The 15,655-nt window shown below is 38.4% G+C and overlaps 1 protein-coding gene across 1 annotated transcript; it reads left to right on the forward strand.

Annotated features, from left to right (window-relative positions):
- Positions 1–5,950: 5,950 nt before the first annotated feature.
- On the forward strand, positions 5,951–9,500 carry LOC104587349 (putative pectate lyase 18). Its single transcript, XM_010244913.3, has 3 exons — positions 5,951–6,735; positions 6,863–7,972; positions 9,177–9,500. The coding sequence occupies exons 1-3, from the start codon at positions 6,566–6,568 to the stop codon at positions 9,412–9,414; spliced, it is 1,518 nt and encodes a 505-aa protein (XP_010243215.1). The 5' UTR covers positions 5,951–6,565; the 3' UTR covers positions 9,415–9,500.
- The last annotated feature ends 6,155 nt before the right edge of the window (positions 9,501–15,655 follow it).

Raw genomic sequence — 15,655 nt, forward strand, 5'->3', positions numbered from 1 at the left:
TATTGTATAAACACTTTAAAAAAGCTGGAAATTTTGGACTTAAAAAATAAGCCTATTATTTTTAAAATAAACACCTATTTCAGGCTTATTTTTTAAATACCAATAAGTGCTTAATGGCCCAAATAAGTACTTATTTTTAAATACTCCCAAACATGGCCTAAAGCTAGCTCAAACCCGGACTTACCCACATTGTATTTGAAATTTGATTCAAATAAATGTGTACACTTAAATTTTTAGTCATATTAAGCATAATTCGGGGTACTCTAGTATAGTGCCACCCAGTTCGGATCTATTACCCACAAGACACTATACCTACATATTTCATGGAGAGATGTTTCCAATATGCATTTCTAGTGTCTTGTGGGTACATGTGGATAGCCTTTGTGGATAACAGATCCACGCTCCCTTGTAGTAGCGTGGGTGAGGGCTTTGGGACATGAGTTTCCATTTGTTGAGGACTTCTTGTTTATTTACATAACTCTCACTTTATATCTTTTGAAGTCCTCTCCTCGTTGTAGAATTGAGACGGGATCTGCTCCTCACACCTGGCACCTCACAGGTGCCTCACACATACATCCTATCATACATTGGGAACATCTCTTGTACTTATTTTTTATTATTCACGGGAGATATTCCCAATGCACAGTGGATGTAAATGTGAAGTACCCATTTGTGAGGAGCAGATCCTGTCACCATAGAATTTGGATGAACTCCCCACAGAGTGCATCCCATATATGGCCCATGGTACATTCCCCAATGTATTGGGAATATCTCTCCACACTACAAAGTATGTGCCAGACCACATGCTCCTTACATTATATCCTCCAAAACATCTTTTGTCTTTGTCATGGGGAGATGTTTGCATATATAGGAGAATATGCTGTACGCGTGGGATGTGCTTTGTGGGGAGCTCCATGGCCCCATCGGAACTCCTCATTGTAGATTATATATTTTATCTTGGTGCTAATTGATCATGTAAATATATATATATATATATATATATATATATATATATATCAAAGGAGACCGGATCTATTCCTCACACATGACGCCTCATATTGACCTCATAAACACATCCCACTGTGCATTAGGAACATCTCTCTTACTGCATAGTACACAAGTGAGGATAGTATCCACAAGGACATTATTTTCATATTGCATAGTACACAATTGAGGATAGTTAAGGGTGGGGACAGAGCAGGATGCACATTGCACACCAGACCTCTTTTTACAATTAGTCACAGAAAAATTTTCCAACTGACCCACCATCAGTTGGTGCATGAGACTATATAGGGTGAACACGGATCTTCTGAAAACAAAAAACTCTATAAACGTGGCATCTTGCAGAATTTTTGTTTTTGGGACATCAAAGCATATAGTTTGTGGGTTTCATCCAATGTCCCCTCTTTAGGGTGATTATCTCAACTATTAGGTCATTATTTCTTTTTAGATCTAATACTTAGACCATATAGAGCATGAATTGGCACAAATTAGTGTGTGTTTCAATTCAGGAAGTCAAAATCTGATCCATTGAAAGCCCTAAGCCAAGGCATCCTGTAGATGGGTTTGATGAGGTGGGAAAGTCCAATGGAAAAAAAGAAAACGATGTTCGAATTAAAGGGTACACCAAGCATGATGGAAAGCAAGACAGCTTTAACCAAATGACATGTGTAATTGTGCACTTTATGATGTAAAAGTCACTATTAATTGTCACAAAGGAATGAAGTCCATCCTAGTGGGAGTATACCTCAGCCTCATGTGCCCTTTCATCTTTGCATCTGCCAACAACACATTGGGCTGGCACCTGCTCTATTATAATGTGCAAAATTGCCTCAATATTCTCTTTTATCTTCTCTTGCTCCATTTGCCCCTGTTGATACATCCATCCATGCCACAGTTCTATATATTTCATTATCTCCATCAATCATTATTTCTTTTGTTTTTTTGTTTGAAAATCAACTCTATCTATCAATCTTGGGGAAGTAATAATAAATGATATTAGTGTTCATAATTTAACAATAGACATGACCCCTCTATAATTGAGACAAGGCTTTAGGCTTAGATAATGTCGGTGATCTCTATCTACCTTATGCAATGACCTAGTGTTGAGATGGTCACTCAGCATTACCCTAAAAAAGGTGTGGGATCAACCTATGGAACTGCAAGTTCCACTGCATCTCACCTGCACCCTACTTTGTCTCTGCTACAAAATCCCCTCAAATGTGCATCAATTGCACTGTGCAGCAAACACATGTGGTTGATTGAATATTTTTTTGAAACTTGAACCAATGTAAAGTAAGCAGAGTTTAAATTAAAATGGTTGAGATCCGAATTTCACATACAGTTGAATACATCTCATTATGTAATTCAAAATATAAAAAACAAGGGTAAAATATTGTACGGACAAGTACAGATACACACGATGCAGAATTCTGAATTCCAGCCCCCTATAAACCACATCCTGTCCGTGAATTCTGCATCAATTCACGGTCAGGATGCATTCCCCCTGTACTTTGGGGCTATAAAATTCTGATCTGGGCTGATTCATCATTCTCCCAATATTGTATCAGCCATAGTGGGTGCCACATGATATTGATATTGACACATTCCTATTTTCTCCGTAGGCTGTGTTTGGAAAGTGTACAGATACAAATATATTATATAAAAAATGTTGTATATAGTATTCTTAAACCTTGTATTTTCATTGTACATATTTATATTTGTATTCAACCCAAACTGGGCCTTACCGTCTCGAGGGCCATTTTGGATATTTCATGAATTTATGTTTATTTTTTTCTAAAAATAAAATAAAAACGATTTAATTTTCTTTACACTATTCAAATAAGTCAAATCTTTATTAACGCTGAATGAATCCAAACATAAAAACCTAGTTATTTAGTAGTTGAGCCATTGCTATTATTGTTATCATCGACCATTCGACCTTGTTTTCATTCTTTTTAAAAGTTCTGAAAGCGTTAAAGCTCTCTTTGGTTGCCAATAAAACGTGTGAAAAAATGATAAAGAAGCTTGAGTTGGACGCAAATGGTCTCTTTCTTTTCTTTCATTTTCTATATTTTATCATTCACATCCAGTACAGTATTGTTTCAGATATATTTCTAAACATATGGGACTGGACAAATAGAAAAAAAAATCCCTCATTCCCGTTCTTGCTGTATATTTTATAAATAAATCCAAGTGAAATGAAATAAAATAAACTTCATCTGACAGTTTCAGAGGATTTAAATCAATGTTTTAAAAACCGATTTGAAATCATAACTGCTTTGGCCATGGTTTTTAAAACCGGATCGGACCGGACGATCGGAGCGGAAAAACCAGGAATTGGTCACTTGACCGGTTTCGTTTTCCCCTAAAATCGCTTTTTCTCTAAAATCGTTAATTTTGGTTAGTAAACCGCTGAATCGGCCGATTAATTGTTCGAACGTTTTTTAACTTTTTTATTTTTTTGTTAAAATAGGCAAACCGTTTGGATCGAACAATCAGACTGTTAGAACCGATAACCGGGACCTCTGATCGGTTCAGTCACCGGTTTGTTTTTAAAAACCATGGCTTTGGCCACAAATTTATGGATTAGTGATTTAACTGTCCGGCCTAAATGGATCAGTTTGCCCCAGTTGAAGAAAGAAAATAAAAAAGGGTTAAAAATCATTAACAAAGATCAGAACCTCGTTTGGGCAAGAAGACAGTTGCATGGGAACCGTTTGGGCAATAAATTAGAAAACCACTCTACATGTAAGCCCAGTTCCAACCTATATAGATTCACATCTGGTCCATTCTCCTCATAATTGGATAATGGGTTGGGTTTCAAGGGGGAAAGTCCACGTAAAATAGGATCCAAATCCCAGTCCATATTACGTGGCTCGTATGGTATGGCTTCAAATCACACTTTTTTTTTTTTTTTTTTATCAACTCCCGTTGGGCCTCAGGTGGTGGGGTCCACATGGTCCCACACAAGTTCAGCAAGTAGCCTTCAATCACTTAAATCACATTTGACCTCCATGCGAATTGCCAATGGCAAGTTGAAGTTGGATGGATGTGTGCAAAGAAGAAAGAGAGGAAAAACCCGCAAAAAGCTTCATGGGGCCCCATAAATTGAGGACAAACTTTCTCTAGCGGTTTAGATTAGATGCTCTGGATGAGATAGTGGGCCCCCCTTGACAAGATGCCAAGCATCTGGTCCTCACACACGGTCTTCTCACCACAGGATAGGATTGGGTTTGCTTTCACCAGTCTTTCAGCCACCGCTTTTGAGATTCATCTTCCCCCGGCTGGAGGCAATGCATCCCTGCTTTGCTTCCTGTGGAAAGCAAAGCAAAGCCCACGTAGATAAACCACGTATTTTGCATTCTTAAATATTAAACGCAGTCGTGGGCTTCTTTGTTGTGGATTCTCATTATCCAATTGCAAAGAAAGCCCAAAATCGCATTCACACTTGAATTTCATCATATATTTTTAGATTCTTTTCTCCAGTGTTTCTCTTATTGAGGATGTCTTATTATTGAAAATTTATATCTAAATTCAATCTGAAATTCGATCAGATTTGAAGATTTTGGATTTGAATTCGAATTTTAATAAATTCATATTTAATGCTTTAATTTTTAAAAATATAAAAAGACTAATTATTTTTAACTTTTCTATATAATAAATTAATGTAAATATAATATACTGAATTTTGTATATATAAATTTATAATATATATATATATACAGTTTTAAATATAATTATATACAATTTATATATTAAAATTAATAAATATTATAATATAATTGGATTCACATAGATTCAAATCCCAATCTAATCAGATTACATAAATATATTATCTCAATATAACATAATTGAATGAATATGAAATTAGGCCATAAATTTTCAAGTATCATTGACAGACCTACCTCCTATGATCTGAATAAATCATAGGAGCCTGCCATCATTGCATCATACATTTTCAAATAATTGGGTTCCACTCAAGCTACTAATTGGACCACCCGTCATCAAGGCATTTTCGAGTGGTGCCAATTTTTTCGGTTGGGTTGACAAAGGGTAGATCCTAACTTAACCCAAATTATTCAAGTTAGAGTTGATCCATGAGTGTTTCCGCAGTCGAATCCACTTGGAATTTGATAAATGCATTGCTTGTGAAGTATGTGTTTGTGTATGTCCTATAGATCTACCCGTTGTTGATTGGAGATTAGAAACTGATATTTGAAAGAAACGATTGCTTAATTACAGTATTGATTTGGGAATCTGTATATTTTGTGATAACTGTGTCAAGCAACAAATTGTTTATCAATGAATGAAGTGGTTCAACCATTCGGGCCAGTTGGTATTTGGATCAAACTGATTTGTAAACATTGAAAAGTAGATCAAACACCTTTTCAGTCTGATTCGGACCATGTTGTATCCATATCGACCCATATATTCTAGTGCCCTTACACCAACATGACATGAGAACACGGATTAATGTTCGGCTTTGTGCACTGAGAAGACAAAATCACTATAATACAGTATAACTTCAACCAATACAATTTAAAATAATTTTCAATAGTTAAAGAACAGATCCTTTTTTTTTATCTGGTTTACGGTTTACACGCTTCCAATAGTAATAATTTTAGTTGTATTTCACCTACAGCTGAAGCACTTACCATTAATAAAAAAGCTATTAACTTTTGATTACAAAAATCTTCATGACCTAGTCAATTAACTTTACAACATTGTCGCCGCCGGTAGTTGAGCAAAGCGGCCGACGCCGTGCATTGAAAAGCAAATGCAATGCAGTTAAGGTTAAAAGTAGCCTACAGATAGGAAAATGACTACTCGTCTACTCCCTCTCTGGTGCTGAACAAATCAGATTGCTTTAGCAATAGCTTATTAACTTGGATTTTTTGATACAGAAGCAACGAAGCATATATAAGCAGCCATAGCCAGACTCCTTTCTTTTCTCTTTCCGATTCACACCCACCCATTTCCATCTAAGCCATCATCTCTCTCTCGTTCAGCAAATGAGATTCAAAGCCTTATTAGTTATTACAAGAAATGAAGAACAACGACATGACAAATACATTCCACAACGAATATAATAGAGTCCAAAGGCCAAGCAAGCCGCAGGAAAAAAAATAATAATAATAATGGGGCAGATGAGAAAGAATTACTGGTATCTAGTTAGTCACGCCGACGAGAAGCAACTAAAAGACATTTTTGGAATGACTTTTCTCCTTCCTGTTCATTCATTGCTTTCTGAATTTGATTTAAATTAACTAGCACGGTAGGAATGTAAGCAAGGGAGGGAGAGAGAGATGTGAGTCTCTTCTCCATTGGGCCATTCTCTCTACGATTGTATCGTAATTTCACCAAGTCCACATCAACAACGGCTCTTAGTCTTAGCTTTTTCTTCCTTTCTTGCTCTGGTGATAAACATCTAAAAAGCCTAGGAGGAAAGTAATACATTATTGCCATTACTGTTTTTATGATTTTACATATATAAAACGGAAACCCATTATTCCCAAAATCGTAGGTTCATTCAACAAGAAGAAAGCGCGGGTTTTACAGATACATGAAACTTCCCCTCCTCAAATCATCAATCAAGATGCTTCTTAACACCCGCATTCTCCTAATCTGTCTCTTAACCACCTTTCTTCCTCTTATCAGAGTCAGAGCTACCCTCAACCTCACTCTTCCCCATCAACATCCCGACCCCGAATCTGTTGTTCAAGATGTACAGAGGTAACAAAGCAAAGCACAGCAAATGCACATTTAGCTTCTTATTTCTCTACTGCTCTGCCCCTGCTTCCTCTGTTTTCTCCGTCGTTTATTTCAATCTGGGTTGTTCCTTTTTCGTCTGATTTTGCAGGAAAGTGAATGTGTCCGTCTCGAGGAGGCAAATGCTTGGGGTTTGGAACAAGGACCAGTTTTCGTGCGTCACCGGTAACCCCATCGATGACTGTTGGAGGTGCGACCCCAACTGGGAAGCGAACCGCCAACGGTTAGCCGACTGCGGGATCGGGTTCGGCCGAGACGCGCTTGGCGGGAAGGGGGGTAAGATCTATGTCGTCACCGATTCTTCCGACCACGACCCAGTCAACCCTACGCCGGGCACGCTACGACACGCCGTGATCCAAAACGAGCCCCTCTGGATCATCTTCGCAAGCAGCATGCTAATCAGGCTGAAGCAAGAGCTTATCGTGAACAGCTTCAAGACCATCGACGGCCGCGGCGCCAATGTCCACATCGTGGGTGGTGGATGCATCACCATCCAGTACGTTAGCAATATCATCATCCACAACATCCACATTCACCACTGCGTGCCCTCCGGCAAGGCCAACGTGCGCTCGAGCCCAACCCATTACGGCTGGCGGACGATGTCGGACGGCGACGGAATCTCCATATCGGGGTCGAGGAAGATATGGATCGATCACTGCTCGCTGTCTTACTGCACAGACGGTCTAATCGATGCGATTCTGGGTTCGACGGGAATTACCATATCAAACAACTACTTCTCCCATCACGATGAGGTAATGCTGCTGGGACACAACGATGCCTATATGCTGGACTCTGGGATGCAAGTGACCATTGCGTTCAATCACTTCGGCGAGGCGCTGGTGCAGAGAATGCCGAGGTGTAGACATGGATACATCCACATCGTCAACAACGATTTCACGCAGTGGGAGATGTACGCCATCGGAGGCAGCGCCAACCCCACCATCAACAGTCAGGGCAACCGCTACATGGCGCCGACGAACCCGAACGCGAAGGAGGTGACGAAGCGGGTGGACACAGACGAGAGTGAGTGGACGAGATGGAACTGGAGGACGGAGGGGGACCTAATGGTAAATGGGGCGTTCTTCGTGCCATCCGGAGAGGGGCTTGGGGTGAAGTACGCCAAGGCGACGAGCGTGGAGCCCAAGTCGGCTGAGCTGATTGACCAGTTAACCATGAACGCCGGTGTCTTGGGAGGGACCAGGTATGTCTTTTCCTTTGTTGCTCTTTTGTTCACTTTCCGGTTTCTCATCATCGATGACTAAATTAACGTCCAATTTAACTGTCTCTTAAGAGGGGTATTTAAATAAATGTGTAAATTACATATTAGTACGTGCCATACTGCCATTACCCCCTGAACTTTCTTTTGCACAAAACCCCCTAAGCTTTCAGATTCGGACAGAAATCCCCTTGCTTGACATTCCTCATTTAATTTTGAAAAAGATCCTCTCATGTAATTGTTTATACTTTTTTAAATTCCCAAACTATCCTTTATCCAATAATTTTTTCTTTTTAAATAAGTGTTGGGGCTTGTTTTATAGCGGTTTCTTTTTTCCTGATTTCCATTTGTTTCTGGCTTGATTAATATTAATTGGATGTTGTATTTGTTACAATTCCAAGTTTTAGTAAAAGTTTTTTTCTTTTTTTTGCAATTTCCATTTTATAAAAATTCCATTAAATCGATTTCTTTTATCACGCAACTTTAACAGATAAGGGGTCTTTGTATGAATTTGAAAGTTGAAGGGGTAATCGCCACTACCCCTAAAATAGCATTTCTTTTGCTTGTTTTATTTTAGATTTTTTTGCATGTTTTATTTCTTCATTTTTTGGTAAGGAATTGTTTGATTTCTTCATTGGTAAACCAGTGGACGTTGGTTCAGAATCCCGCTGACCCATAAAGCCTTGTTAATGGGGTTTTGCAGTCTTGGTCTTTCAGCTTTTCAGATTCTTCTCTTGTTGCTTTTTCTCTTCTTTCATATGTAAAAGAAGTGCTTTCTAAAAACACTTAAAAAAATAAAAAAAAAAGAAAAGTCGTTTTCTGTTCACTTCAACAAGATAAAAAAAAGGAATTGTAGGAGAAGCTTAGGGCTACAGCTGCGTTTTGTTTGGATGTTGGGTGAGTGCTCTCAGACTGGAGTATTTGAAATTGACGGAGATGTCTTTACTTTAGATAACATGAGTCATGGTATTCCTGTAAACCTGCGCGCCAGCCCATGAGTTGGGTTGTGAATGCGGTTCGTTTTCAATGTCACTAGCCGTAGAGTGAGACTGATAAGAGGACTCAACACTCAAGGAGGCAGTTCCTAGTGTACTAAATTAATTAGTAAAAGTTATTAGGTTAAAGACAGATTGCTGCTGACTAAGTGATTTTGTGACTTTTTTGTTTATTTTTGGTGACGACTGGACAGGGACAACAGTGGGAGCATAACGTACCCGGTTTTCAACGGTGGTGGGACCAGCACCGGCACCGGCACCGGCACCGGAGTGGGGTCGGGTGGTTTCGGTGGTGGGGGAGGAGGTGATCCAGATTACTTCGGGATGATCTTCGGGAGCGGCAGCGGCGCACCACCGCCACCCTCCTTTTCCTGGCTTTCTTCCTTGTTATTATTTCTGTATCTTATCTCCACCATCACCACGTTATTATAATAATATAGATTATAGTAAATTATTATTTATAAGATTACTGAAATCGATAGAAAGAAAGAAAGAAAAAAAAATGGAGATTATAATTGCATATCTTCAAATCATCCTATCCCTCTTGTATAATTAATTAATTAAAGGCCACAAAAAAGTTCTTGAAGTTGGGTCCACCTGGATCTAACATGTTTTCATGATTGTGTTGCTGTGACCGTTGGATTTTGGATCCATAGGTATTGAAAAAAGAGTTCAAATCAGCCCCCTACAAGATTATTGTTCCTCACAACGTCCCACAGCACAATCCTGTGTGTATTGGAAATATCTCTCTCGATGATGACATAATTATTTTTAACATTGGGAGATGTTCTCAATATACAGCGAGAATGTGGAACATTGTGGGGGGTTGATTTAGTCTCTAAAAAAAAAAAAAATTCTCTGTGTGCGGCTGAGCTGGAACATGGTTCTTTTTTTTCTTTTTCCCGGATCCCCTGTCCGTTTCATGGGCACCTTTCGTTTTCTTCCCTTTTTCAACACTTTGAAGGTTGAGAACTTTACTAGTTAATTTTGTTGGATCTGTTTCACGTTGTTGAACATGGCATGTGGGCCGATTTGGCAACCAGTCCAATTTGCCTTTGTCTGTGGGCTTTGAATTGATATAATGACATCCTCCTTAGATGCACTGTCTTCCCTAGGCTAAAACCGTAGGGCTGGCACTTTTTTAACTTCTTATATCTGATTCAATGTGCTGATCCAGTCCACATTTCCACACTGCCACCACTATAGTCTCTGGACTGAGACAAGAGATTCCATTACAAGTTGCAAAAAGGTATTGGCCCATAATTAATTGGTGTGAATATGATCCACATTAATTCTCGGCCCATGGGTGATAAGGTTCCTATTCCAAGCCCACATTTTGTCCTTTGGAATTCGACGTGGAACATAATGTGGTGTTTGGTTATGCATGGAGATGGGACCCCAATCCAGTTTATCACTTCATCTGCAACAAACAATCATGGTTGTGATTGTCCAGTAATCTGCTTGATTGTTTCAAAGTTTGGGCCCAGAGAAGTAGATGGAGTGGCTCACACTGAATTCAGTAGGGCCCATCAAATCATGTTATCTGGTGAATCATATACCTAATAACAAAAAGCCACCAGGAAATAATCCAAACCCAGGCCTAACGTAAAGTCATCACCATGACTGCATGTCCCCATCAATTCAATTATATGGATTGAGGAGTGTGGGCCCAATCTGTGCTGTAGTGTTGAAAACCATGCCCACAAACTATCAGTGAGTCCATGCCTCCTCCATGGTTTATATTTCTCTCTCACACAAGTCACGAGCTTCTGGGATTGCAACTGACTGGGGGAGTACTATCTGGGTTTCTAAAAAGCACCTGTTCAACTGATACAGGAGGACAAATTGACACCGAGATTTTCTTCAACTACAGGTTCAATATGGGAATTGCTTCTGACTTCTAACAAAAACCAGATAAGAGAAGGAAAACAGCTTTAGCTCTTATAATCAGATCAAACCAGGGATCTTTTCCCACACTTTTGACCAAAACAAACTTGCTCTACCCACCAACACTCATAATTCATCTCATCCTGTCGTTCTCTTCTAAACAATTCCATGTGAAACAAAGAAAGTTGCTCTCTCCTCTCTCTCTCTCTCTCTCTCTCTCTCTCAATTCAAATTCATAATACATTGATTTATATTTTTCCTATTTATAAACTGACAAAATTCATTAATATAAAAAATGGGTTGATATTGTGACATCTGAACCGATCAAATAATGGGGGAATGGATGAGGCATCTGACATCTCCATTGCGCATGACTAGTTGCTGTGGGCCTTGTGAGTTGTGGCTAGTGATCCTCCCCCGAGGGAATCTGTCCTTGTGTTGCATAAGATTTGAACCCAAACCCATTTATTGTCTTCACCTTCTTTCTGATGAAACCCAATCTCCTGGGCCTACAATAGGGCCGGCCTACAAAACCATCAGCCCAGCCCACCGATGAGCTTACTTGCAGGGTCTGATGTGATGGGTCATTCAACGAGAGGGCCTGAAATCATAATCAAAAAAAGAAAAAAAAAAAAAAGAAAACGTAAACGGTGGGTTTAGAATCCTTCATTTTCTTTTTTATAGGGTGTAGTCGTGTAGGGTTTTGGATCTTAAATTGCAAGATTGGGCTTCTGGGTTTAAATTATACTTGTACACCTCCATCTTGGCTATGGGCTCAGGGTTCGTGGATTCCGGGTCACGGACCAGGTCCAAAACCATGAGTAGAAAGACCCATATAATTTCCTCAATTTTTTTTTTAATGATAACTCCCACTTTTTACATGACGCAATGATACCTTTCTTCGCTTTTACTGGTAAGAGTGAGGCATCAAATGTCCCACAAACAAAGAGACAAGAACCGAAAGGGTTGGCTATTTTATCACATTTTTGTTCTTTCTCATTAAATTTTTAAAAAGGTCTTTTCCTTGGTTTCCATACTTATTATTATTATTATTATTATTATTATAACAAAACGCCAAAATAATAAAGCAGAAACAAAAGGTCATTGTGTTTTTATAAGGTGGCTTGACCTAGGGACCATTTAGTGTAAATGTTGGGCCCATTAAGAGCCCATGGTGATGAACTCAGGGGTTCACTGTCACCTACAGTGAATTCGGCCAAGCCTTGTAACAGAGGCTGGGCTGAACCCATGTGGCTGATGTGTAAATCAATGTTTAGATTCCACGCCATACAAGGATACCCAATTGGGCAGCAGTTTGGAGGATAAGTGAGCACATGGACTTAATGGGCCTAAAGCCCAATTCGAATTGATTTAATATGATTAATTAAAGAGGGACAGTTCTGGGATTTAAATCAACAGATAGAATAAGGGATTGTCTCTATCCATTCAAAGAGTCCAGATCCAAATAAAGATTTTGGATTAGGAAACTCCTAATGAGATTAGGAGGGATGATCTTTATCTGTAGATAAGATAAGGGATTATTCTTATTTATTAAAGAGAGTCCAGATCCAAATACAAGATTTGGATTAGGAAACTCCTAATGAGATTAGGAGAAACTCCCTTTAAGGCTATAAATAGAGGAGGAGGGCGAATCCCAATTCACCCAATTAAATTACAGATTCAAGAGAGAAGACAACTCTAGTTGGACTGACGTCATCTTCTGCTCTTGCCTTCTCCTATTGCTACCGCCATTGCTAGTTTGATTTCCACCTCTAGGAGCGATCAAGAAAGGTTCTTGATATTAGTTTTTGGAGAAAAACTAATCTGAAGTCGTGCTCACTCACCCTCCATCGAATTCTTACTGAAGAATTCGGTTCTTGCTGAAAAACCACCTGCTGATTCTGCTCCACCTATACTGTGTCATTTTCAGTGGGAGCAATCTTTGGCGTTTTCCTTGGGCGTAAACACTTTCATTGGGAGTTACTACTACTCTGTATCAGATATTACCTCTCCTATCTTTTGGTTTCAGATCTGGTCTGGTTTAGGGTTCAAGATTGATCATTAAAAATGCAATTTTCTAAAATAGGGAATGCGATTCCCACATGGGAGAGAAAGTTTTGAAATTTCGTCCAACCTACCTACAGGGTTCGGCTATCCATATGATGGATCTCTCATCCCTTCACTTTGTTGCTAACGTAGCAATTCTAAGAGCAAATAAAGGCAACAAAAAGTAGTGCTTTGTCAAAACAGAAATAGTGATGAACTTCCTTTAATCGTTGATGTTGCTGACCAAAACCAGTAGTCAAGAAAGCAATGCTAAGTGTTTAGACCAACTTATTCTGTTTAATATCAAATATACACAATTTTTAGTTTAAATGTTTGATTTTGTGGCAAGCACTTCATGATAAAAGAACAAAATATATCTTCTCAACTATGTTTCTTACAAATATAGCTGTTGAAAGAACTACACGATGAGGCTACTGATGACAAAACTGCAGCTCATCCTATAACATGATTTAAATGCAACCTGAGCCCGTAGCCCCAACCTACTAGATCAGATAACCAAACTCTCAACGATCTGTAAATGATGCATTCATAAGGTTGAAAGCTGAATCCATAAACTGCAGAAAGAAAAGCTTCATTAGCCCTTGAACTTGGCCAATCTGTTTAGATGCAGGTTTTGGAGTAATAAAATGAACATGAAATAACAAGAAATTAGTTCCTTAAATAACTACTTTTATTGAATTGGAAAGGTTAAATTACCGCATAAGCAACTGTTTAAAACTAGAATCAGATATGCATTGATTGAACAAATGGATTTATCAATTAAAAGCTTTAGCAAAATAGATGTTATTTTAGCCAGTCTATTTTCTTCACCATGTTGCTTGTTATTTAATGAATGTCCATTACATTGAGAGTTAAGAGGGACAAAAGAAATTATTTTAATAGAAATAAATTATATGAGAAGGAGAATGCTATTAATCGGAAATATCCTTCTAAAATCCAAATACTAGCATGTGACTGTGATTTGAGTTTGCCAAGTATTTTATATCATAAAATGCAAATACAACCATACAAATCATCATTAGAGAAGGCATTGCCTGATCCAAACCTCAATATGCATGATTTGCTGTCTAAAAAGAAGAGCTCAATAGATACGGATTGTGAGGTGAGTATCTTGTATAAAATTACTTGGGTTTGGTTTCAAACACGATCTATTCATAGAGAGGAATTACAAAACATGGAAGTAGATCTAAGTTGGGTTAAAAAGGACTGCTAATGCTTTTGCTGATGTACTGGCAAAACATGGGGTGGGAAGATATCAAATGTTTTGGGCACAATTATAATCTGTTCTTGCTTATAATTCTGGTGAGGAGAGGTAAGAAAGGTTACCTCTCCTCTGTTGTATAATTTTCTCTTTGTTTAATGAAACTCTGTTTATTGATAAAAAAAATAGAGAGGAATTACTTAGTTTTGTCCTTGCAAATACAAACCTATGATTTCTGGTATTATCATCATGCACACATAATATGGTCATTCAGACACATGATTTAACTTTATTTATTTTATCAGATGTACAGCAGACACCACAAAACAGACGACTAATTTAAAATTTAAACTACAAAACAACCATAAATCTAGAACTATGAATCCTGTAATGCTATTAAGATGTCAGGTATTTCCTAAAAAATCAAGATACAAGGGATTTTTGTTGGGAATATAATTTGATTCGTGCAGAAAACTATAGTGTTTGAAGATTATAAAAAAACAAGTAGCTCATTAGAAGATAGTAGTTGAGGGGTCCAAACTTCATATATCAAGCTTTCAGGTTGGAATACAAGAACAATAGTTGATGCATATTTACTGCATGCACTTTTATGACTTTTTCTTTTCATTTCTTTTTTTTTTTTTCGGGGGGGGGAGGGGGGGGCGCTAATGAGATACACAAAGGGGTAACCCTCTCAGCAAATGGGCTTACGGAATCATATAGTAGTTCCCATTTGCCAGAAATCTTGTGCTTCATAAGAAAATGGCATAAGCAGATATAGTTTTCTTTTTTGGTCAAGAATGCAGAGTAATGTAGATAATACCCAACCAAAATAACTCCAACTAATGTTTCTTCAAAGGAGCCAAAGAGTGGATACGATAAGGTTGGCTCATGCATTTTGTTTGGAAGAAGGCGTTTGGACTTTCACCTAAATTTGTGGCTACAAGAAAATTAGAAAAATGAGAATATCAATATATTCTTCAATCTTCATGTTGTCGAGTTTGGTTCAACACAAACACCTAAACAAATTGCAAGGATTTATATCTATAAAAATACTTGTTTATTAAAAATGGTGTAAAACACAAAGGAACAGGTGTATGCAATTATCGTTGGCAAAGAAAAAAAAGGAAATAAAAGAACACATAGCTCCCTCTTCCCAAATAAATGAAAAGGAAGAAACATGAAGGTGCTGATAAAAAAAGAAGAAAGAAAGAAACAAGAAGATGTACAATTCTTAACCTTTATCCATTGTTTGGACCACTGTAGTCAGACTTACTGTTTTAAAAGACATGCAAGCATATCCATGATGCTCATTTCAAAGCAAGGATCAAGGAAAACACTTCAAAGCTCATAAGTACAAGGTACATTCCTCAAACCTAAGCAGGGGCAGAGCTAGGAAACTTTCATGAGGGGGGCCAAAACCTAAGATGAATTGGGGGGGGGGGGAGGGATAAATATGGATAGGGGGAGCCAACTCATTGGGGTGGGGAGTGGGGGAGGGGGAAATGTACATGAAAC

Source organism: Nelumbo nucifera, chromosome 2 (genome assembly GCF_055504915.1).
Source record: "Nelumbo nucifera cultivar China Antique chromosome 2, China Antique-T2T, whole genome shotgun sequence".
Lineage (NCBI taxonomy): Eukaryota > Viridiplantae > Streptophyta > Magnoliopsida > Proteales > Nelumbonaceae > Nelumbo > Nelumbo nucifera.